The sequence below is a fragment of the Pyrus communis genome, chromosome 17, assembly GCF_963583255.1.
Source record: "Pyrus communis chromosome 17, drPyrComm1.1, whole genome shotgun sequence".
Lineage (NCBI taxonomy): Eukaryota > Viridiplantae > Streptophyta > Magnoliopsida > Rosales > Rosaceae > Pyrus > Pyrus communis.
The window spans coordinates 15,287,121-15,309,495 of NC_084819.1; the positions used below are offsets into that span (position 1 = coordinate 15,287,121).

Below are 22,375 nucleotides of genomic sequence, written 5' to 3' on the forward strand. Positions count from 1 at the left end.
ACAAGTCTGTGGAAAGTTAACAACAAGTGAAACACCTCATTCGACAACTATCACCGCTAAGAGACTAAAGTAGCAGGATCAATGATCAGCCTAAAGAATGTGAAATCAGGGGGAGAAACTCATCAAGGGGGAGCATCCAAAAATAGATCAAGATTTTAACGAGGCAACTAATGTTGATATGTGGGCATCCAAGGGGGAGTGTTGAAAATACTAGTGGGTAATGAATGCCCACAGTATTGAATACCTGCCACAACATTGAAAACATTGCCAAAGGGTTGAAAACCTTGGCAGAATATTGATATGTGGAGATTGTAATGTCAAAGATGTGTACTTGGAGTTGCTCTATAAATAGAGCACTCCGTATACTTTGAAGAGAGAGCACAGAGAGAAAAAGAGACGAGGGAAGAGAAAGAGAGGAAGAGGAGAGGAGAGAATTAATAGAGTTATCTTTGTACTCTTATTATTCCAATTATAATGAAAGCATCACTACTGCCCGAGGACGTACTCCAGTCACACTGACTGTAGAGGAACCTCGTAAATTTTGTGTCTTATTCCACTGCACACACACTGTCGATTTTACAACACATGGCCTATTGTTTGGTAAAACAACTCGTCGCCAATAGGAAAAGGCGACGGTAGAAAGGGGTTGGCGAAAGAGTGCGAGGAGGAAAATGCCATTATTTAGCGGGACATGGCATGAAGCCCAATGAGACTCTGATTTGGCTGGAGAACGGAGAGAAATATACAATTCACCAATCCCTTTCCCAAGAAGGTGCCAAAGGACACGAAGGAAACGTTTCACTTGGTGTGACTAGACCAAAGCAGAAAAGGCCAACCCAATCCAACTAGACATGGTTCCACAAGTCTAGCGCCTAAACATCTAGGCGGCTGTAATTAAATATATTATATAACATATAAATACGTAATTGCTCTTAGAACTCGGTGATCCCACATCCAACTAGACATGGTTTCACAAGTTTTATGCGGTCATGTGTTTACATTTGTTATCACGCGACTATTCAAGCTGTGATGAGAGATAAATACGTAATTGCTCTTAGAACTCAGTGATCCCACATCATATAACGTACCTTAATTCTTGAAGTGGTTTAAGGAGCTCTTGGTCACCCTTCCCTTACAAGTAGAATTTTAGGGGCAAGTTTCTGCTCTTAGTAATCGGTACTAGAGCTAGTTTCACCACGCAACTGAATCCAACTCCAGGGAAGGGGCAAGCCGCCTCAACGAAGGGCTACCGCTAGGTCAGGGTACAAAGCAAAACTTCCCCAGCCTCTAAATGAAATCAAACCAGTTGACAGAAAATTAACTCACAACGAAACTAAGTTTTTCTTGAAACGAAGTTTTTGTTGAATCAATAATCTAGAGACTGTTAAATTGACCAGTGGACGAGATTTAGCACAAGAAAATAACTAGATAGAGAACCAAACAAGAGCTAAGACAAAGGAACTTGATGAGCTGATGGCTAAACCTCAAGGAGGGCCGGAAGTTCAAACGACCTTACTTGATCTACCTTGACTAACAATATTCCAATAAAAGGCTGCTGCCATGGCAAATGGTCAAAATAAAAGAACTCCAGAAAGAAGAAGTATATGTTCTCCCGTTCAAAAGTGGGGATCAGCAGGTGTGTCCAACTATGATGATGAAATCGTGTCTTGCGGTGTTATTCTCTCAACAGCACCCATTCTCTGAGGAGGCCACACAATGTGGGTAACCCTTCCTTGAACTAAACCCAGAGGAATCTGCCAACAACAGCTTGTTTAACTTAGCCAAAGTGTCCAAAAAGTAGAAGAAAGCCAACATTTTCAAATTAATTTGCAAAAATGCAATATGAATTCTGATGCAGACAATTGAACAAAAACGATCATAGGTAACTTCTGAAAGAAATTCCTAAAACATGTCAAGCATTACAAAAACATCTAGCATAGCCTCGGGTTGCAAACTTCTTTCAAAATGATAAGTCTTGTGCTAATGCCAAACTAATTATCTATACAGCATTTCAACTTCATCGTGTCCTGAAATAACATACTGTCTCATTTAAACGATTTCCATCCTACTCCGCATTTCAAAATTTTTTAGAGTATGCATAAACAAGCAGAGTGATTTGCCATAAATATACAGAAGTAAGTTCAGATACCTAGTCTGCGAAGGGTTTCACATCTTTAGGCAGCAAATCAAAATAATGAAGGCCATGATGATAAATTATACTATCACTAAACTACTTGTTTGTAGTGCACAAACTTAGCAGTAAGGGGAACTTACTGGTCCAAACGACTTTGAATCCAAGCTAGAAGATGAATTGTCTCCCTCAACCCAACAATGTCCTTCTGGAATTTTCACCACATCATAGGAACGACGTGTTCCAATCCACTCACCAGGTAAGGCAGTTATTCTCTTTATGTGACTCTCCTTGTGGTTACTTGGGGAGCTGCAAAATGTTCCAACAAGTCTAGTTTCTTATTACAATTCACCAGACAGGCACACACAAATGGTATTCGACCAACATTGGGGGCAAAAATTACCGGAAAACTACCACGTCACCATGTGAAAACTTGTAGCTTTGAAGACACCGTTTCTCCACCAAAACATAGTCATCTGCAACCAAATCACAATCAGACCACTAAATAAACCATCACATTGCACAGCACAACAATCTTAATAAGATATCTTTCAATATACCAACCAATTGGCAAGCCCATCAAAGAAGTAGTTCCAGGGTTTAACGTAGGCGACATAGAGGAACCACGCACCGGAGCAACACTCGCAAATCGGTCTGAAACATATAAGCCTATGATCCCACATGTGAAAAACTTGTTGCCGAAATTCCACAAACCACTCCGAGTTCCCATGTCCAATCTTTTTCCGTAAATATTCACATTTCATGTGCAAAATGCAACCATCTGTAACATTATCATCAAATTTACCAAACATAAAAGACAGTTCATAACCAACGTAAAAGATTTATACAAGCAAAAACAGTATCCAGTCTCTCAGAGGCAAACAATCAAACACCTGGTGAGCCCAGTGGACGAGAGGGAAAGGAGAAGGTTACCATTAGGAATGTTTCGAATTAGCTGTCGAAGAAGCTTCCTTCGCCGGCCGGAGTCTTCTTTAATGGAGATAAGGCGGGAGGAGGTAGGTCGTGTACTGCCGCCGTCGTGGACTCGTGATTTGGAGGAGAAGCAGAGTCTGGAATATTTTTCGGATTTGAGCTAACAGATGCTTTTTGCTCAAAGGGATTTGAATTTTACCGGATTTGGGCCGTTTGAAGTTGCAAAAGTGGGAATTCTAAGCCCAATCCAATCAAAGAGTTAAGATTCTACTGGAGGAGGGGAGTTTGAATCTACAACGGTTGTAGTGATAAACACTCTTTGTGAATTTGAGCTATAAGACCTTGTAGAACTCTATCTTTCTTTTACGCGATAAAAAATGACTCCAATTAAGTTGATTTATTGTAGTTTCAATCGTTTTTTTAAAAGAAAACGACATTTTATAAGGAGTGAGATTCTTATTCGTCGCCAAATTGGTAAGTTATGTTATTATGCTTGAATCTCGAACTTGATATGCTATGTTTTCTTTTCTTCAATTGGGTCCTTAGGGTTTTGAATTTTTCAATTAGATAATTGTAATTAGAGTTTATTCACCCATAAGAATATCTTAAATAGTCGATCAAGGCTAAAAGAAAATTGGTGAATGCAATATGTTTATTTTCAATCAAGTTTATAAAGTGAAAATAGGTTAACTTTTTCTACCTTAAAAAAGGAGTAGTTGATGACTTCATGATTTCGACACATAAGTCTATCGTATCGGATATTGGGAAGACTCATAAAGACATTTCCACATTCCCTATCCACCATCATGTGATTCATCAGCGCCAGAATCAAACTCAGAACGTGTCATATAAAATACGAGTCTAGAATTCATCTCCAACCACTGAGTCGTCTCATGGTGGTTAAAAAATATACTTATTAACTCGAAATAAATTGTTTTACGTCTAAAGCAAGCAATGTAACATATCAACCATGTAGTCATTTAGCAAATAGGAAAAGCTCACATGCCATTGCATACACTAATCCTTTGATCCCATCACAATCTTTACAAGCTTAAGCAGTACATATCATGATTCAGCTAATTAACCAACGGTACATGATCATGGTCTACTGATTAAAAAACCAAACATGATATGCACATAAAGATACTTCTCTAAGAAGAGAAGGCGTCAATAATGGTGGTGTGGAGCGGGTCACTCAAATGGGTAGCCCAGTTATTAAGTGGTCCCTTCCCGGTGACGGCGGCTTGCACGGCAAACCCCAGGAACGCAACCATGGCGAGGCGGGCGTGCTTGATTTCGGCCAGCTGAAGAGTGGCCTTCTTTTCCGGGTCAGCAGCAAGACCCAACGGGTCGAAGAACTTGCCACCCGGGTACAACCTCTTTTCCGGGTCGAGCTCGGCGTTCCTCTGGAACTCGATGTAACCAATCACTAGAACTTCGATCCAGATCAACGTGGTTAGCGAGAAAGGGAGTGGCTGACCCAAGTAGGATGATCCTTCGATGAGCTCCACCTGTACAAATAGGTCAACATAATTAGTGTTGACTGTGTGAAGTGAACAGGCGAAAAAAATACACTTCATGTAAGCATTTTAAAAGATACTAGACACTAGTTAGGTGGTGGATTAAAGTCTAGGGCTAAGGTTGGATTTAAGAAAATTTGTTATATATTGTATAAATAAGTGTCTACTTCTACTTAAAAAAAAATACATAATTTTATTGAGATACTAACTTGCAAAATAGAATGATATATAAATTATAAAGTATTAGAAGTTAATGAAAATATGAGAAACAAACATATAATATGTATTCATCTAAATATTTAACAAGTTTTTTAAAATTTATTAAAAAAAAATGCAAACTGAAAGTTATGTATTTTATGTCTAAATGAGAGATATAACTTAGGCGGATGCTTAGACAAATATGAGCAGATTAAACGAACGCCTAAACAGGTCTAAACGTTTTTTATTAATTTTCAAACGACTAGAGATTAATCGACGTGGTAACCATAGAAAGAGCCTAATTTGTTTCTTTGTTACTCTCTGAATTTTTTCTATTTAAGTGATCGTGAGGAGTGAATCAAATGACGAACTTCGTAACGAGGGAGAATATAGTCAATTTGATTTGGCGCCAAATCAAAACATGAAAAATGGAAGTTAAGTACCTTTCCGGCGTCTTGCCATGTGATACCGGTGACGGACTCAACAGTGAGAGCACCGAGCGTGGCGAGCATGGCCCACCTTCCATGAATCAGCTCGCACTCCCTAAACCTCTGCAGCCCAAACACCTCCGTGTAAGGCTGAAACGGCGTCGACTGGACGTCCGCGGTTTCGGTTCGGGTCCCGATAACGTCACCCGCCAAGTTCTTGGCCAAATTCTGGTCCAACCCGTCGTAGTCGTACTGTAAATACTCCGCGGGTTTGCCCAAACCGAACGGGTCGAACCCGTAGTCGCCCACCAAGCTCCCGTCCAGCCATTCAGGAGCCTTGGCGCCCGGGTACCAGAGCGGGCGGTCTGTTGAGAAAGTGGGTTTTGTTTTCTTGGGCTTCTTGGCGCCGAATCCGAAACGGGCCTGGACCCGTCCCGAGTTCGAGTACGCGTCGGTCGGAAGGCGTGTCCCGATGAATGAGGATGCAGCGGCGGCAGCAGCTGTGGTTGTTGCCATGGTTGTGTGCTAAGATTGCAATGTATGTTTTAAGTGAATTTGGTTGGGATTTATGTGGAGGTGGAAGTTGAAGTATTTTATCGGGTTCGAATGGATGATCCGATGTGGCGGGTTCGTGGGCGTTGGATTGAGGAGAGTATCCATCTGACGGCTGTGAGGGTATCGGCCTTATCTTTGCCTTATCTGAAGAGAGGGGGGGGGGGGGGGGGGTTTTGGAAATTTGTACACAATTGACTGTTGTGGCATTTCTTGTGGCTGAGGTTACAAGTACCATAAAATCTAGTTTGTTTTTTTCTTGTGGTTGCCACTTCCTCAGTGATTTCTTCCATTTCGTATTAATTTGGTACAACAGAGCATTGCTCGACTTTTTTTTTTCCTTAAACGAGTAATTTATTTTTACCACTACTTTTAACTTTTTTTTTTTTTTTTTACCTAAAACTGTGAATTATGTGAGATAAAGGTGTTTTCCTAAAGCTCAATCCACAAGGAAGACCCAAGGTGTCTTAGCATAAACCCATAAGATTAGAAAATAACTTACATATCAAGGCTTATTTTTATCACAACTTTTAGTTTTTTTTCATCCAAAACTGTGAAACAAAATGTTGAAGTTGAATGTTTACCAAACACAATTTTTTTTTTGATATCCGTTTTTTTTCTTTTAAAACTCATCGGTACCAAGCTAGTACTACATAGGATCAAAGCAATGCCATCAAAATGCACTTGTTTCTGTACATATATGCCCACCTCTTTTGGATATTAATATCTGAACAGTTGATTCTATGTTGTAATGTTCAGCTTTAGATGCGTCTTTGTCTTTTTAAGAGAGCTTGTGCATAAGCATCTGAAAATTGTAATGTCATGTGTAGGTCACTATCGGCACGGCGTCTACCGCGGTCTGGATGATCGACGTGTGTGCGGCAGCGCCGCATCTTCCACCAAACAGGTTCCCGGCCCTTGGAAGAAAAATCGGAAACTGGTTGCTTACACACCGTGTTCCGCCTTGCCTTTCCACCAATAAAGAAAACAACTTTCATGCTTGCTTACAAAGATAAGGAACCTCTAAACTAACACAAATAAAATGGTAGTATTGCAATTAATTACAAATTAAAGAAAAAATTGTCAAAGTAATGCAACACTATTTACATTTTCCAATTTAAATGGGAAATATGGAAAGAATTGTAACGAGAATGTCCCAGTTGATACTCCAGCCCCTGTTAATTGTCCTTACTGATAACAAGGACCGAAAGAACATGCGAGTATGAACCCCTTACCGACGAAGATCATACGAAACAAACGCAGGATTTGGGGCGATGAGAGGAAGCTTATCGATGTACATAAAAAGTCTCTTCGAATTCTCCCTAGAGATTGCAGACAGATCAACAATCTCGCTGTTGCTGGTGTAGATCCAAAGATCACTTGAGTTGACTCTTTTGAGACTGTCCCGACAGAAGGGGCACGATTGAGACCGCGTACGCCTACACAAATCAAAGGGGAAATCTTCTCAGCTGTGCATATTTGCATGAATTGGTGTAGCCAAAGGAAAAACATACGTCTTAGATTCCGATTATATATGCTAGTGACGACTCGACCTTCGTGCTATGTTATCACTTATGAGAACCGAACATCATCTTCTCACTTTCAATTCATTCTTGTTAGTGTTTGTCTAACTGTAATTCACTCTTGCAGTATAGAAACGTCTACCCTAGAAATATTTCCGTCATCTGGTATATCGACTGCTAAATTTCGAAGTATACCGATCTAAATTATTGTGTTTCAGCCAAATTTCAGCCTATCTATGTGCAAGTAAAGATTACTAGAATCTTCAACCACTTGTGCTTTCGTTAAGAAAAATGAGAAAATAAAATCAACAAGCAAAAGGGGAAAACGAAGGACAAAGTAACAGCTGCTTACCAGTTTCGGTAGCACTTCATACACATAGAATGACTGCAATTGGGCAATACGACCTTGCTGTTCATCTCCATGCAAATACCACATTCTTCTTCTCGCTCTAAATCAATTTCAGTGAGCTTTCCTTTGTCCGTCTCATTTTTTCTCTTGTACTTGGCGGATAAGATTTCTTTCTGTTTCCTATCTTCTACATCAGTCATTCCTCTCTGGAGTTGCAATAACGAGGGAAATATCACGCCTGTTTTGAAACAGTCAAAATGGCATTGCTAAACAGTTGTACATCGTTATTTTATAAACACTTCTGTTCAAGAATTCGAATAAAAGAACACAAATCGCCGTCAATTTACTTACCATAGAACTCTTTTAGACTAGCTTCTCTTTCATGAATAGACATGGTGGTCTTCCCATCCTCGTACGCCTGCGACAAAATTGACACCATCACAGCAAAGACAAGAAGCTACCATTTCTTTATTACCAATACACCAGATTAAAAGTTGGACGGAGGGGTCACTATCTATCAACTAAGCTAAAAATAACATTACATAGGCGTGGAATAAACTGCAATTCACCTTGTATATTAGAATTCTGAGCAATCCCAAGGCTCCAGCAAGGTGACAATCAGTCCACCGAATAAGAAACCAGAAGAATTGTGCGGCCGGCCTATAGGATAATCTCATTTGGAGGCAGGCCCCGTCGTATTCCCTCGGATAATCAGAAGCCCTGTATACAATAAAATTTCAATGGATAAAACCCATAAGATACATCTCTCCCTCAGAAAATTCCAAAGCAAATGATGCATCAAAACAAAATTTTAAGAAAGTAAAACATTAGATTATGCAGTGCACCAACAAAAGTTCCCAGATTGGCAAGATGCGAACAGGATCAGGATATTATCCTATATCAAAATTAACTGCAGATTTAAAGTTCTACCGAAATAAGTTATCCAATCCACCACACAAATCAGTGTAAAAGCAGAAAGAACAAGCTCAAATCCCCCTATACCAAATAGTAAGAATTTGAACAAGAACAACTACCAAATCAAGAGGCAGTTTGGATACATCGAGCCTAACATCGGAAACAGAAGTGAATTGTTCAACATATAAGTAAATTCTGCAATGCTAAGTACATGAAAAAAATCCAGAAACATAAGAGATTAACAAAAATTATGTGAAACAGAGAGCCCAAATTCTGAAAAATCATCAAATTGCTAATACGATAATTTTCCATAAAAATCACATAAACCCAAGGGAAAAATTGGGAATTGGGTACGACCCAGAATCTGAAAGTTTTATAAAATTAACAAAACGGGATGAAATTTGAGAGAAAGAACAGGAGTTCTTACAGAGTGTTGGCGAACTGGATATCAGCTTCGAGCGCCTTGATAGAATCCTTGAAAGACTTACGCATTTTGCTTTTCTTGATCGTTTTTACTATTTTCTCATCCCTCCCATAGAAAACCCTAAACATCCATCACTCCCAACCACCTCAAAAATCCTCTCTCTCCAAAAACAGCAGAAAATATATGACCCCTTCTCTCTCTACAACCGGAAGAAAAATCTGATCAAAACTTATAAAACTGGTTTTTGTGTTTGTGAATCTGTAACTCCTCAGGTGTTAGAGAGAGAGAGAATCGTGCACACTGTGAAGGGTTTTAGAGAGAGAGAGAGAGAGAGGGGTTGGGGCTTACTTGGTTTTCGCTTAGAGCACACGTAACAGTCTATTAATGAAGAAAAGAAGAAGAGCGAAAAAGAACAGAAAAGAAAATATTAATTGTGAAATAACTAATTTGCCCTTCTCTACCCGCTTCGGGATTCATGACGAGACCGTTTGCCGATATCTTTCATCATCACCGCGCGAGTGACCGTTTGGCCTACCGACTCGCGATTTATGTTTGCGGAAAACGACGTCGCTGAGGCGGTGGGTTGCAGAGGTGCTACGTGCACGGTGACAGGGACGAAGCTATATTCGAGCTGTGGGTGTGACGATCTGGTGCCACCGTTTGTTTGTGGGTCCCGCGCTTGGTGGTTGCTTCAAGCGCGACGTGTCGTGATTGGTGAAGGGACGGGGCCCTTTGAGCTGTATTGTAACCATTGTTCTCCGAATCTCTCTCACTAGATTTTAAGGATTTGAATATTCAGAGTTTTGAAATTTCATCCAACGACTATAAATAGAAAGTTTTTTTAAAAGTTATAATAATTATAATCGTTAAATCAAATTTTAAAGATCCAAATTTCCAAATTCCAAGAATTTGGTCGAAGAAATCCGTAGGAATCTCTTCCCTTGTTCATCATGGAGTCGGGAGTATGCTATTATTATTGGCCTATTAAGTGAAAAATAATTGATATAATATAGCGACTCGGACATTTGGTTTTCATGCCCCATGTGAATGGAACTCTATCAGTTTGTACAACGAATAGAGTTCGTTTTTCGTAGAGATTTTTTTCGTAGAAATTGTATTATTGAATTAGAACGTTGCATAATGATAATTTTATTTTACATAAATTACTTTTCTTTTATTGCTTCAGTCAATTTTGTTTGAGCCGTATGAGGTGCATTTCTTTTATGCAAGGCATAAATACAGTAAAATAATCAAAGTAAATTAAGGGAAACCTGAATGTATGATATATCAACTTATAAATAGCACCACATGTGATGAGTGTTCTAAGTACACATAAAAATATTATCATCAAACATAATATAGGTAATCAATGTTAAGACAGATTAACTATAGTTAATATATAATGTATCTCATTGTTAATGTATGGTAATGCTAGAACCATATGGGATGGTGGTTCCCTGATGGGGAAAGATAATATATATATATATATATGCCATTAAAAAGGAGGTTTCTTGCAAAGTTGTAGTCCATAATCATGTATTTCTATTGCTTTAGAAATTAATTATTGTCCACCAACATTGTTTAACAAACACTAAGCAGAAAATAAAATAATTATCAAGATTAACACATTTTTTCTTATGCTGCACGGTGCGGAGTTGCCAATAAAAAATATCATAAAAAAATTACGGCATTTTGTACTGCTAAAACGTGCATAAAACTTCGTACATGTTGGTATATGAAAATGATTAAGTTAAAGACAATATTAATATTGATTAGAAATGAGAACTACTAATTTAAAATCTTAACGTGATATTAGAGTAGACATGCTAAAATTTTGACGACCAACGTATAGTTATTAACAAGATGGTGTACAAATTAGAATTATCTTCATCAAATACCACTACTAACATACATTAAGCATCGAACTGACAAACGCAAGCAAATGCAATCAAATAAGGATTAGAGACTTAATGATTGGTTAATTGGATGATAATGACAAGGCAACCCAAGAGAGATTGCATATGTGATCAACAAATTAATTAACTTGGCTGCAAACAAGGGCAAGCATTCCCTTTTTGTGATTCGACGTCAAACCACTAATTCAAGTTGTATATAATTAAGTGCTCCATGGACTATTATGCATCACAAATTCTTTTCAAATATAAGATCAATAGCACTGGGATCTATTAACCCTTATATTTTTTATGGTTAAACCGTGGTTCAATCGCGTGAATTATTATCCCATTGGAAATTGATTCTCTGAATTTTTTTTTAAATAAATTAACTCTGTGAACCAGGGTTGATTCAGTTGGTAAGGACGTGCTTGTGGTTGACCTCAATCCAAGTTGGATCCCCGCTGCCAACAGTTCTCGTTGGTGCGCAGCTTGTAAATTCTTTCGTAAATCCTTACCTGTAGCAGCTGGCAGTTAGATGTCACGCATAAGTTTTTTCTGGCTTGAGGTTGTGGGTATGCCTTGGTGCTGGTGGTGAGAGTAGGCAATCTTCCCTTAAACTTTTTGTTACAAAAAAAAAAAAAAAAAAAAAAAATCAACCAATTAACCACTCACTGAAATATTCGATGACATTACATCCACTTTGCCCTTAAATACTGGCATGACTTTACCCTCAAAATTGATTCACGTGCCAGTATTTGACGACAAGGTGGAGAAACTTCATCAAATTTGACGGGAAGGGGTTAATGGTTAATTTCAAATAGTTCAAGATTCAATATCAACTAGGATAATAATTTAGAGGTTAAACATCAATTTACTCATTTTTTAATACCAAAGATATTAAGGGAGAGAAGTACAAATATGGGATGTGTGCTGAAGTAAAAGCTTTTACCGTTTGAGCTACAAACTCTTGACAATCGCTTCTTTAGTTAAATTATATAGGAAATATTTGGTTTAATTCTTAATTCTTTTACTTTGCCACTGATTGGATGAGTAGTGAGTGGTAAGCTGTTTATTAAGAAAATCCAAAGCTAGAGTATGGGCAACAGGCAGAAACCTTCTAAAATGATCCAAGTTGAAACCTTGCCGTGCAAGATCCTTATCACTAGATTAACATAAAATGTAACTTCTAAGACAATATCTCTAATAGTATGGCCAATTTAAGTAAATAAAATTATATAATATAGGTTGATGTGGCATGTTGCTTACTTAAATGTTTTATGGGCAAACTTGGCTGTTCCAAAGTGGTACAAAATCGTATTTTTTTTGTAATTTTCTTTTACAAAAAAGGATCAGCTAGTGGCTTCGTCACGACAGTCCATCATTCTGGGGGTTGGGAAGACTCATAGAGGTATTTCACCCTCACCTTTTTACTACCATTGTGTGATTCCCCAGTGTTAGGAATTGAACCAGACCTCACCTTGGTACAATTTACTTCTTGGAAGAGCTATCCAAACCTCATCATCCTTGGTGCTTGTTCTGTCATCTGTGAAACCTACATGCCTATTTTGATGCCGGTATATGAAATCTCAAGCGGGGTTCAATTCATCAAGGGAGATTTCCTTGGGGACCTTCAGATTCATTTGATTTGTATCCCATCCACTTCCATTTAACTGCTGGATGAAGTCCTCGAACCGGTCTTCCATCTCCAACCGGCTTTCTGTAAGTTGGTCAAATGCATTTCCTAAGCTATTCCGGTTGGCATGGAGCCAATAAGCCTGCCACACACTTCGTAAGACCGAGATACTCGTAGCTCCAACCTGCATTAATATTATTCTTTTGTCATTTCAAGGTGGATGAAAAGTTGAGAACAACAATCTTCTGTATACCCTTACTAGCAATTTATATGCATACCTTGAACGAAACAAAGACCTCAAACTCGCTTATTTGTCGGTTCACGACAAGAATATACTTCTCCTTTGCGTATAATTCCAGAAGTTCCTTCACCTGTTATTAAGGGATGAAAGACGAGAAGATAAAAGAATGAAGGACTGTATAACAAACAACTGACAAACAGAGATGGTGAGATGTTTGTAAGCGTAACCTTTACCGTAGGAGCGGCTCTCTCTCCAGAAATCATCTCCTCCAAGGGCACACCAAATGTAATTCGTGGTTTCATGAATCTTTGCCATATTAATATGTTTTCTTCCCTATTGCAATCAACAACACCTAAATTAAACCACCAGAGAGAAAGGTCATTGTTTATGATCTAACATCTCTATAAGCAGAGGATGAGAAAAAGGTACATATCTTACCAGGTACAATAGAATGTAATACATGCGATTTAATCAGTAGACGAGCACGCTTAAGATTTAGCTGTAAGAAAGTAAAACAGAAAGAATAGTTTGTATATGAACTAACCCTTAAATCAAATCTCCTAGTTTTCCCCTTATTATCCAGTGCAAGAGAGAGACAGTCTTACCGAGTCAAATTGGAGAACAGAAAGTGATTGATAACGTAACCAAAGATGTAGTAGTCGCATGAACATCCATGTCGTTGCCAATACTGGGTATGCTTTTACAAGGCCTGGGGTGTCCTGCATTCACGATTCTAGATCATTTAAATACATCAACAAAAGAAGCTGGTCACTGCTAAGTTCACATTACTTTCTAGAGAATAAAGATCATCATCAGAAACAAAATAACTTACGAGGAACAGTATGCCCAAGCCCAAGCCAAGCAGCTGAGCAGCCACTTCCCATACTTCCTCCTGAAACATTTGATCAATTAATTATGAGAAGAGCGGTCTCTTTTAAAAATAGTTCAATGAAAGGGGGAAAGATATAGCGAGGCAATATTGCTTTACTCAAATCACGAGAAGTTTTTGTCTTCTTTTGTTGATTAAATAATTATGTGAAGTTTGATTAAAAAAAATGACCTTTGCTGCTATCTCCCCAAGATTTCCCTCAACTGCAAAATGATTTTGAATAACACGGTTTGAAGGATCTTTTAGCCCTCTCGCAACAGCCTGTTTAGATGCCAACATCATGTAAATATTGGAATTCTCAATCATCAGCTGAATGCTGCTATGGTGGAAAAATATAGAATTAAAATGACTAGAGGGAATAATGCATTTTTCAGGAACCAAACTTATAGAGATAACAGAAGCTAGTGCAGCAGATGTGATTGTACAACCAATCTAGGCAACATAGGACAGCAGTTCTATACCTTTGCAAGATTTCCGAGAGATGCCAATGGCAGGAAATAGGCAGGATACAATGGTGTAGTAAGATCGAAAATGCTGCATAATATATTAAAAATCTAATTACCCAACAATTCATTTTAATTTCAATCATGCAATATCCAACAGAAAGTTTGTTAGATGAACCTTCCAGCACTGCCAATAAAGTCTGCATACAAGCGCCACTGCTTTGGATCATCATCAAAAACATTTCCAAATCGCCCACCTGAAAAAGGAGAGCATAGTCACTGACAAAATTCAGCACATAACCTTGTATTCCATTTAGCTCTCTTTATGATTGGCAAACCGATAAATAAGCGTCCAACAGCTCCAATTCCATCTTTTGAAACCCATCTGCAGAAACAATCTTATAGCCTACAGTTCAGTCTAACAAAAAGAATTGATACACAAACGTTGCTTTATACATAAAAATGCTGAACAGATGATGTCCTTTGCTTTCGAGTCTTAGGCAAATCTCTAGATTCAAATCCTAGAAGTTGAACGTAACTTGCACGTATGATTCCACAAAAATTAAAGATACAGAAAACAAAAAGGAATATCCACCTTATAGCAGCCGCTGAAGCAGCAGCCGTACTGCCTGAGAAAGAGCCAACACCGACAGCCTGCAAGTAGCGCACGATTACAATGTAAAACACCATTTTCAAAAGACAAATGATTCATCCACTAACTAACTAACTAACTAACCAACCAACCTTTAGGAGACTAGATGTGACTAAGGTATGGCATATCCATGCAGTAACATTGGTAGGGAACTGTAACAACATGTACAACAAATAATCATCAGAAACCGATCCTGCACGAAAGTGAAAAACACGAAGTTAAAAACTTAGCACCGCGAATCATGTTTAGGTCTATTCTTCTATACAATCTATTAAATAAAGGTATGTCAGTCACCTGGGAAGCCTGCAGGAAAGATAAAATCTTTGACAATATCCGGAAGCCATGATAATTTTTCGTTGTTGAAATGTGAGCTCCCGGAACTATCTGATACCGAACCAATAAGTTCGTCCTCGACAAATGTCTGCACTTGAAATTCATCATCTACCACATACCTGCTCGCGAAACCAAACCACAATTCAATAAAAACAGCACAGAAATCAACACCATTTGGGGGTTTAAAATTTGAACAGGTTAATCAAATTTCAAATTTGCAATCTGACCTCTTAGCAGTGCCATTTCCATATCTCTCCACTAAAATCACTTGCGTCTGCCGTTGATTTCTGTTAAAAAAACACGAATTTACAATCCAATCCTACTCTTTTTCTTTTCCTGCAAAAATTTTCTCGGGAGCCAAACAGAGAACTCTTACCTGCCGTTTCCGGCTCGATTTTCGTCGTTAACATCTCCGTCTTGAGAGGAGGAGGAGGAGGAAGAGGATGCGACGGTTCGGAAACGGCAATGTCTGAAATTGAGAGGCTTTCGAGAAGATTTGTTGAAAGCGCAGGTAGGAAGCGAGAGTTGCAGAGCAGCAGCGCCACAAGGCATTGCGATTTGTTTGAAGGACCTTGAAAAGGGGGGGGGGGAGTTTAATTAGGGTTTTTGAGGTTACAGAAGCTGCAGAGTCAGTCTTCTTCTTCTCCAAATCTCCACTGCTCGCTGCAGCAAAACGGAATTAACGGTCAAATCTATCTTCCATCTCTCTTCGATCCTCTACCACCCAAACTGTACGGACATTGAAAACGGAGTTTATGCCTACTTACCATACCCACCTTCCAAAACGACCTCGTTTGGCCCCCTGAATGGAGGCTTTAAAGTGAGAAGGGGATGCCAATGTGGTGGTGTCCAAACCCGTTACCCGCATTTTGACTTACGATACCAACAAGGTGTCTGTGATTTTATTTTTTTTTTTGGTCGAAGTTGTGTGATTAATTTAAGATACCATCATTTTGAGTTATCGTTTCATGCAGTTCCTCCTAACATATACCGTCAATGTATTTTCACAAGACTTTGTATCATTAGCCTGGAAATTGATGCATATAACTCAGAAATTGATGAAACATAAACAAGTTTTTTGCAGTAATACTTGCCTAGACACATTTTTCAGCAGTCATAAAATTTATGAACTAAGTGTCACAAACATGTTGACGTGTTATAATATCGTGTGTTCAATTCTGATAGAATTGAGCCAAGCAAAGAATTACTACATGAAAATTATATCAGAACAGCTTCCATTACCTGTAGCGATTACATTACAACAAGGGTTTCTACCTAACATAATCTCAAACTCACTGCATAGCCAGGTGGAATACAAAATTCCACAAAAAATAGGCAACCTAACTAGAACTAGAACTAGAACTAATGATTGTCCTACAAAAATAGAACCTCGGGACAAAGCATTCACTAGGCAGCTCAGTCCTCACAATACAAGTCCCACCTGATGTCGGGAACAAAATTCGGTGAAGGTTAAGCCTCCTAGTACTCGCGTAGTTTGGTGAGCCAAAAACAATACAGCAGCACAAAATGTTGGACAGTTCAACTGACAGCCTTTTAACTGTGTTTACTGCGATTTTCCTCCACAATTCTCTGAAACTCTTTTTGGCTGGTTGAAATGAGACGCTTGACCATGTCGTAAGTAGTGAGCCTAATGCTGCAGTTGAAAGAAGGAGATTTCATCAGCTAATACAGTACGAGGATTGAAAAATCGATAGATCCCCAAGCATGGAACAATAACCAAAACTGCGCTTAGGAATGAGATCATTCGACATATACTTTAACATAATGCGAGAGGGAAAAAATAGACAGGGTGTGCATGGAACCTGCTGTTCGGTAAAGTTTTCAAAGCATTAGGCAAGAAACCCCTATATAAGCCTACAAGTCCATCACGCTCCACAATACCTGCACAAGCAACATCAACTCAGATCAATGACTTTGACTATGGACCTAAAAATGTAACTTCATTACAAACAGAGACAGAAGCGACGAACAAGATAATAAAATTTTCCTATATACCATAACTTGAGTCCCACACACACACACAAACCTGTTAATAGAGAGAACATGTGTGAAAATATTTAACACCATGCGTCACTTGTATCTCAGTGCCAGATGGTAAAAATATTTAACACTACCTGGAATGGCATCCAAAACCGACTTGTAAGGTGTGCCCTTCATTTGCATCTGTCTTCTCACAGTGTCCAAAGGATAACATGTGAGTGTGGCAAGGGAAGCTGATACCAAACCCGTTAATAGAGATGCTTCAGCTTTCTTTTGAAAATCCTCCGGTAGAGACTTCTTCACCCTGCAATCCAAAGACAACTATAACTAACATAGAATACATTATCGTATTATCCTTATTGTGACAAAGAATGAGGTACGAGTGGACTCACAAGTCAAAAATGCAAAAGTTCATAGCAATATATGGAGCAATTCCAATCAGAGAAGGTCCAAGACCATAGTAGAAGGATGCAACTCCTTCCTCTTTTAGCATGTTTAAGGCAATCTGGAAACAACACTTCAAAATTCATCTTTCATGAAGATAATGGCAGCTATTCATAAATAACACTATCAGGTCAGTCATACCTCAGACATAGTTCGGTACCCTGGTTCAACTGCTAGGCGCAACCTCAGAACATCCAATGGATATGTTACCTACAAGGAGGAAAATGGTACATCTTTGAATAGTTCGACATAACAGGTAGAACGAAAAAAGGTAGATAAAAAAATCAACAATATTAAAGACTACCCATAGAGTAGACTTTAGAAGTAAAATACACGGTTTACATGTTCCATGGAGTACTACCCTGACAAACAGGTTGACGATAACACGAAAAGGCTCATCAAATAAAAATGTCGCAGTACCACAAATGACCATAAATGTATTACTCACAAAGGTGGATGTCATGCCAGCACAAGCACCTGCTGCAAGTCTTCCTAGAAGAGATAGCTCACCATCTTTGCCCCTAAAGAGTTTCTTCAAAATCAAATTAAAAAAGAAGCTTTAAGATCTGAATACATGGAATGTTATACAAACATTTTTGTAAAGAGGGTTTCACTATTACCTTGTAAGCTTCATAAGCAAAAAGCTGGACAGCACTGTAAGGGAGAATCCGTATCACCTAAACAATCAAAAGAATTTTCAAAAATTAAATGCAACTCAAGCAAACCCCTTCCGTAGAGCATGGGAAAGTAATATAACAAAATGGGAAATTTAATCAGCAAAGAACCTGAGGAAGGTTGCCTTTCCAGTACCCTTTAATCCCTTCTTCCTTCCCTATCATTGTTATAGCCTGCAGGGTATGACCCGACATTAAACATGAGGAGGTGATCATACAGGATAATGTCAAATGCTTCTAAAAGATATGTTAATAATAAAGTAATAAAATTTTGAAAGACCATAAACTACGCAACTCTTGAAAAAATCTTAAATCTACATTATGTAAGCCACAAAACCACAATATGAGAAATTAGCGAGCAGGCAATGGACTTGAATGCATGACTGTAAGACAAATGCATATAATTTATGAGGTTTTAAAAACTGGGCAGAGCCAGAGGATGGTCCGGACCAACCATAACATACCTCGACAAAACTGATAGCCTTCTTAGCGCTTTGTTGCCCAACTCGCACGCCATGAGTCTGCAAAGATGTGAACATATTTTCGAGTACTGAACATTTCCAATTAAACTACTACTTGATTTAGATCGAAAGCAATAGTGAAGAATACGATTTGCTGCTAATTTACGGCCCTTAACCACAATGCAATTAACAGAATAACAAATCAAATATTGAATTTTTTTTCCCCGCAATCAGAAATCTTTGCCTTCCTTGCAGCAAAAGCAACCACCCAGAATTACTTTTGAAAATTCCAGAGTAATGTATTCTGTTCTATGCTATTTTCTCAAATTAGCTACTTCCAAAATTCACAAATGCAAATAAAAATTCTAAATTTTGTAACGAATGCCTTCTTTAATTTCCCAGAAGCAACAAATTTTGAACATTCTATCTGTATTTTCACCGAAACCAGAAAGCAAAAGGCAAAGGGCCGCTCAATCTCTTGCATACGACGCCGTACGGAAGCATATCGGGTAATAAAATTGTGGGAAATGTAATAAAATTAAAGGTAGAGAGAGAGAGAGAGAGAGAGAGAGAGAGAGTTAAGAGCACCTGCATAAGAATCTTGATGCGGTCAAGCGGAGCCGTGACGCTCTTAGCGGCGGCTCCAGCGACGGCTCCGGCAGCAAACAGAGCAACGTCTTTGGGCACGCATGCGAGAATAGCCAACGGATGCTTCAACAGCTGAGCCGAGGTCGGCGAAAACTCGTTCCTCTGTTCTCCCCTTTCCGCCACCGAAATGCAGGCGAAATTGTACCGAGTACCGCCGCCGCTGCTGAAGCTGAGCTGCGCGGTCGTCCACAGCGTTTCGTGGTGGTCCGCGGCGTCGGTGAGGGCGCAGCGGGAGGCGTTGAGGCTCGGGATTCTCCGCCATGATACAATGGCTCTGGAATCTTCGGCCATGGCGCGGGAATTTTGAAGAAGGGAGGTGGAAGAATGAAGGGATAAGGCGAGGAAGGCAGTTGCAGAGCGAGAGAGAGCAGAGAGCACGGGAAGGCACACTTGTTCCAACTCTCAAATCTGTAGAGACAGGCGCGTATATGTTATTTGCTAATTTGGTAAGAAATGCGCGTGTTCTAAAAAGGAGGCGACCTTTGGGGGCCTTGTTCATTTGCTTATATTATGTATAATTCGGCTTTGTATAATATCTGACAACTAACTTTTTTTTTTTGGTTTTTTTTTTTTTTATTAACAAATGATATTATCTATATTAAAGAGGATGATTAATCTCACAATAGATTAGTAATAATATGATTTAAATTTACTTTTAGCGAGAATCAAACATAATACCACTTACTTACAAGTGAAGAAAAATATTGATATACCGTAATATTAAATAGCAATATACGAAAATGACTTAGATGGACGGAAAATTTTCACCACATGACTAATTTATTCACATGGTAATGTATTGTTGGATTGGAATATTACAATGACCAGGGCAGTTTGCCTTTTTATATTTTTTTATTTGAAAAACTAATTTATATTTTTATTAAAAATTATTAAAAAGAAAGAAATAAAGCAAAACCATGAAACCTAACCACCCACTAACATGGGAGTTTTTTTGTTTTTTTTTTTTTCTAAAGTTTTAAATTTAAATTCATTAAAAATTAAAACGTGGTGAATTATTTTAATTTTTTTGGTTCAATTGTAAATTTTGAAATTCTTAAAGGACAATTTATAGTATTTTGAATGTTTCACCATTTTGGGATACTCACTTTATGTACATAGACTAGCCTATTGCCACACGAAAACATGAAACCTAGCCACTCACTAACGTACTAACGTGGGAGTTTTTTTTTTCTTTTTTTTCTCCCTAAAATTTTAAGTTTAAATTCATTGAAAATTAAAATGTGGTAAATTACTTTAACTCATTTTGGTTCAATTATAATTTTTGAAATTCTAGAGGACAATTTAAGGTATTTTGAATGTTTTCACCATATTGGGGTGCACTTTATATATATAGAAGATGATGATCTCATTTCATAAAATTTGAGAAACTTTTTTATGTTATCGCAATACTGTTACTGATTTAGTTGATAACGTATAATATTTGTGTAGAGTTTAGTAGTTAGTAATGACTAACATGTTGTGTGGTTTAGTCCTTTTTTTGTCAACAGTTTAAGTGGGGTTTTGTGAAGAAGGGAATAGGGGGTAGGGGAGCCTCGAACTCTAGTGAAGAGGGCCACAAGGGTTCTTGATTTTAGGGTTCTTCGCACCTGGATATACTAGGACTCTTGTGCCCCGACCCTTGATCAGATAAAGCTTCCCACCCTATGACCCACAATTAATAATGAGCCTTGCGACAAGACGTGGAAATTCCCCATGCTATAGTTCCCCCCAGTTTGTTCCTGAGTTGGGTTGGGGGACATCTGAGCGATTGCCTTCGTAGTTCCAAACGTGATCACAAGATGCACAATAAAAATAAGACCAATAGAAATTTCAAAAGGGACCATTTAAGTTGCAGATCGTAATGCTCCTAGAAAGGCATATGCCCTCCTCAGCTTAGCCCTTCTCTAAAGCAGAATACCTTGTGAGTTAAGCCATTAAAAATCACATATATGTCTCATATACGTTTAATGACTTATCTCATTAAATTAGAATAATTTAGAATATCAATCTTGTATAAAAAAAATATGCTTAATTATTTAATGCTATATAGAAAATATGAACTGATCAATATATTTTGTCGCATGTGGATTAATGGCTATATTAAAAGGGTGCACAACATTTTTATATTATGGTGGACAAAAAGGTGTATCGGCAATATTTGTATAGTGGTGGACAAAAATTACTCTTGTTAATAGTATAATAATCAACATAGAATCAAAATGACAGATACTTAGATTGAAAAATCAATTAGAACTTACAAATTTTGTCTCACAACCAAAATAGTGAAAGAGATTGAATAATCGAAGAGTATGAACGAACAAAGATATAAAAAAAAATGGGATGAGTGAGTCAACTTGTGAACTAAAACTTAAGTAAAACCGAGTGGCTATGCTTATCTCTCAGATGCGTCAAATGAGATGAGAAATAGGCATAAAATCGTACGTGCTCAGTTGTATATAAGTTTCTTCGTTGTTTATTAAACGAGCAAAATGGGTTAATTCTAGACTAAAAAGAAAGACCTAACCATTACCTTGAAAGAAATAGGAGTTAGGCCGGCCCAACCTTCTGAAGCCCAAGTACAAAAACAAGCTGACCCAAATCAGGGCACAATGGAGTCCATTCAAGAGGCCCAATAGTAACCTTGAGTTCTCACCATAATCTCAAGTCAATGCCTCTAGGGTTAGACTGGTTAGATTTTTTAGGATTGAACCCCATGAAACTCATGCAACTCCGAGCTATCTTAAGGAATGAACCCCATGAAATTCTAAGGCTTAAGGGAGTGTGGTCAAACTCGGATTTGAGAAGATTTTAAAAGACTTTAAAATCTTAGTGCAGTCAATTAAAAGATTTTTAAAGGATTTTAAAATCCATTCAAATCTAAGTGTATTAAAAAAATTAAGATTTTGGAGGATTTCAGGAAGTTGTGGATTTTGTGGGATTTGAGAGCTATAACCAAGACTAAAAAGAATCCAACCTCACTCCCTAGGATTTCAAATCCTTCCACCACAATTCATTCAAATTCTTTGAAATCCTATAAAATCTATCATTTTTAAAATCCTTTAAAATCTTAGTTTGACTACACTTATAA

At 38.2% G+C, this 22,375-nt stretch overlaps 5 protein-coding genes across 7 annotated transcripts; all 5 read right to left on the bottom strand.

Moving 5' to 3' along the window:
• Positions 1 to 1,263: 1,263 nt before the first annotated feature.
• On the bottom strand, positions 1,264 to 3,386 carry LOC137723647 (uncharacterized). 2 transcript variants are annotated; one of them, XM_068462844.1, is made up of 5 exons: positions 3,065 to 3,386; positions 2,696 to 2,912; positions 2,535 to 2,607; positions 2,275 to 2,461; positions 1,264 to 1,754 (listed from the first exon to the last, which is right to left on the bottom strand). In XM_068462844.1, exons 2-5 carry the CDS (start codon positions 2,859 to 2,861, stop codon positions 1,647 to 1,649), a joined length of 534 nt encoding a protein of 177 aa, XP_068318945.1. In that variant the 5' UTR covers positions 2,862 to 2,912; positions 3,065 to 3,386; the 3' UTR covers positions 1,264 to 1,646. The 2 variants fall into 2 exon arrangements, with proteins under 2 accessions (XP_068318945.1, XP_068318946.1); XM_068462845.1 differs by having other exon boundaries at positions 2,275 to 2,440; positions 3,065 to 3,378.
• A 666-nt stretch (positions 3,387 to 4,052) lies between these two features.
• On the bottom strand, positions 4,053 to 5,770 carry LOC137723535 (chlorophyll a-b binding protein CP29.1, chloroplastic). The gene is made up of 2 exons (XM_068462737.1): positions 5,226 to 5,770; positions 4,053 to 4,575 (listed from the first exon to the last, which is right to left on the bottom strand). Exons 1-2 carry the CDS (start codon positions 5,724 to 5,726, stop codon positions 4,216 to 4,218), a joined length of 861 nt encoding a protein of 286 aa, XP_068318838.1. The 5' UTR covers positions 5,727 to 5,770; the 3' UTR covers positions 4,053 to 4,215.
• A 1,021-nt stretch (positions 5,771 to 6,791) lies between these two features.
• LOC137723061 (E3 ubiquitin-protein ligase AIRP2-like) lies at positions 6,792 to 9,338 on the bottom strand. Its single transcript, XM_068462217.1, has 5 exons — positions 8,977 to 9,338; positions 8,204 to 8,354; positions 7,986 to 8,052; positions 7,638 to 7,872; positions 6,792 to 7,201 (listed from the first exon to the last, which is right to left on the bottom strand). Exons 1-5 carry the CDS (start codon positions 9,099 to 9,101, stop codon positions 6,994 to 6,996), a joined length of 786 nt encoding a protein of 261 aa, XP_068318318.1. The 5' UTR covers positions 9,102 to 9,338; the 3' UTR covers positions 6,792 to 6,993.
• Positions 9,339 to 12,072: 2,734 nt separating this feature from the next.
• On the bottom strand, positions 12,073 to 15,820 carry LOC137722974 (protein root UVB sensitive 5). 2 transcript variants are annotated; one of them, XM_068462113.1, is made up of 15 exons: positions 15,436 to 15,820; positions 15,287 to 15,346; positions 15,021 to 15,178; positions 14,819 to 14,919; positions 14,670 to 14,728; positions 14,413 to 14,459; positions 14,253 to 14,331; positions 14,093 to 14,165; positions 13,803 to 13,892; positions 13,575 to 13,634; positions 13,348 to 13,461; positions 13,181 to 13,241; positions 12,976 to 13,094; positions 12,780 to 12,872; positions 12,073 to 12,685 (listed from the first exon to the last, which is right to left on the bottom strand). In XM_068462113.1, exons 1-15 carry the CDS (start codon positions 15,609 to 15,611, stop codon positions 12,455 to 12,457), a joined length of 1,521 nt encoding a protein of 506 aa, XP_068318214.1. In that variant the 5' UTR covers positions 15,612 to 15,820; the 3' UTR covers positions 12,073 to 12,454. The 2 variants fall into 2 exon arrangements, with proteins under 2 accessions (XP_068318214.1, XP_068318215.1); XM_068462114.1 differs by having other exon boundaries at positions 14,819 to 14,878; positions 15,436 to 15,517.
• Positions 15,821 to 16,256: 436 nt separating this feature from the next.
• On the bottom strand, positions 16,257 to 19,749 carry LOC137723192 (probable envelope ADP,ATP carrier protein, chloroplastic). The gene is made up of 10 exons (XM_068462363.1): positions 19,228 to 19,749; positions 18,643 to 18,699; positions 18,290 to 18,352; positions 18,125 to 18,181; positions 17,953 to 18,036; positions 17,646 to 17,714; positions 17,453 to 17,565; positions 17,195 to 17,364; positions 16,883 to 16,961; positions 16,257 to 16,713 (listed from the first exon to the last, which is right to left on the bottom strand). The coding sequence occupies exons 1-10, from the start codon at positions 19,576 to 19,578 to the stop codon at positions 16,614 to 16,616; spliced, it is 1,143 nt and encodes a 380-aa protein (XP_068318464.1). The 5' UTR covers positions 19,579 to 19,749; the 3' UTR covers positions 16,257 to 16,613.
• Between the last annotated feature and the right edge of the window lie 2,626 nt (positions 19,750 to 22,375).

Coding starts and splice junctions, on each gene's coding strand:
- LOC137723647 (XM_068462844.1), bottom strand. CDS start 2,861: ATGGGAACTCGGAGTGGTTTGTGGAATTTCGGCAACAAGTTTTTCACA. Junction 2,608..2,695: donor TTTGATGGGCTTGCCAATTG/GTTGGTATATTG, acceptor ATTTGGTTGCAG/ATGACTATGTTTTGGTGGAG. Junction 2,462..2,534: donor GGTGACGTGGTAGTTTTCCG/GTAATTTTTGCC, acceptor ATAAGAAACTAG/ACTTGTTGGAACATTTTGCA.
- LOC137723061 (XM_068462217.1), bottom strand. CDS start 9,101: ATGTTTAGGGTTTTCTATGGGAGGGATGAGAAAATAGTAAAAACGATC. Junction 8,355..8,976: donor ATCCAGTTCGCCAACACTCT/GTAAGAACTCCT, acceptor TATTGTATACAG/GGCTTCTGATTATCCGAGGG. Junction 7,873..7,985: donor TAGTCTAAAAGAGTTCTATG/GTAAGTAAATTG, acceptor GTTTCAAAACAG/GCGTGATATTTCCCTCGTTA.
- LOC137723192 (XM_068462363.1), bottom strand. CDS start 19,578: ATGGCCGAAGATTCCAGAGCCATTGTATCATGGCGGAGAATCCCGAGC. Junction 18,182..18,289: donor GGAAAGGCAACCTTCCTCAG/GTTCTTTGCTGA, acceptor TTGATTGTTTAG/GTGATACGGATTCTCCCTTA. Junction 18,037..18,124: donor TTGCTTATGAAGCTTACAAG/GTAATAGTGAAA, acceptor TTGATTTTGAAG/AAACTCTTTAGGGGCAAAGA.
- LOC137722974 (XM_068462113.1), bottom strand. CDS start 15,611: ATGCCTTGTGGCGCTGCTGCTCTGCAACTCTCGCTTCCTACCTGCGCT. Junction 13,893..14,092: donor CTCTCGGAAATCTTGCAAAG/GTATAGAACTGC, acceptor GCATCTAAACAG/GCTGTTGCGAGAGGGCTAAA. Junction 13,635..13,802: donor TTGGGGAGATAGCAGCAAAG/GTCATTTTTTTT, acceptor CAAATGTTTCAG/GAGGAAGTATGGGAAGTGGC.
- LOC137723535 (XM_068462737.1), bottom strand. CDS start 5,726: ATGGCAACAACCACAGCTGCTGCCGCCGCTGCATCCTCATTCATCGGG. Junction 4,576..5,225: donor CATGGCAAGACGCCGGAAAG/GTACTTAACTTC, acceptor CTATTTGTACAG/GTGGAGCTCATCGAAGGATC.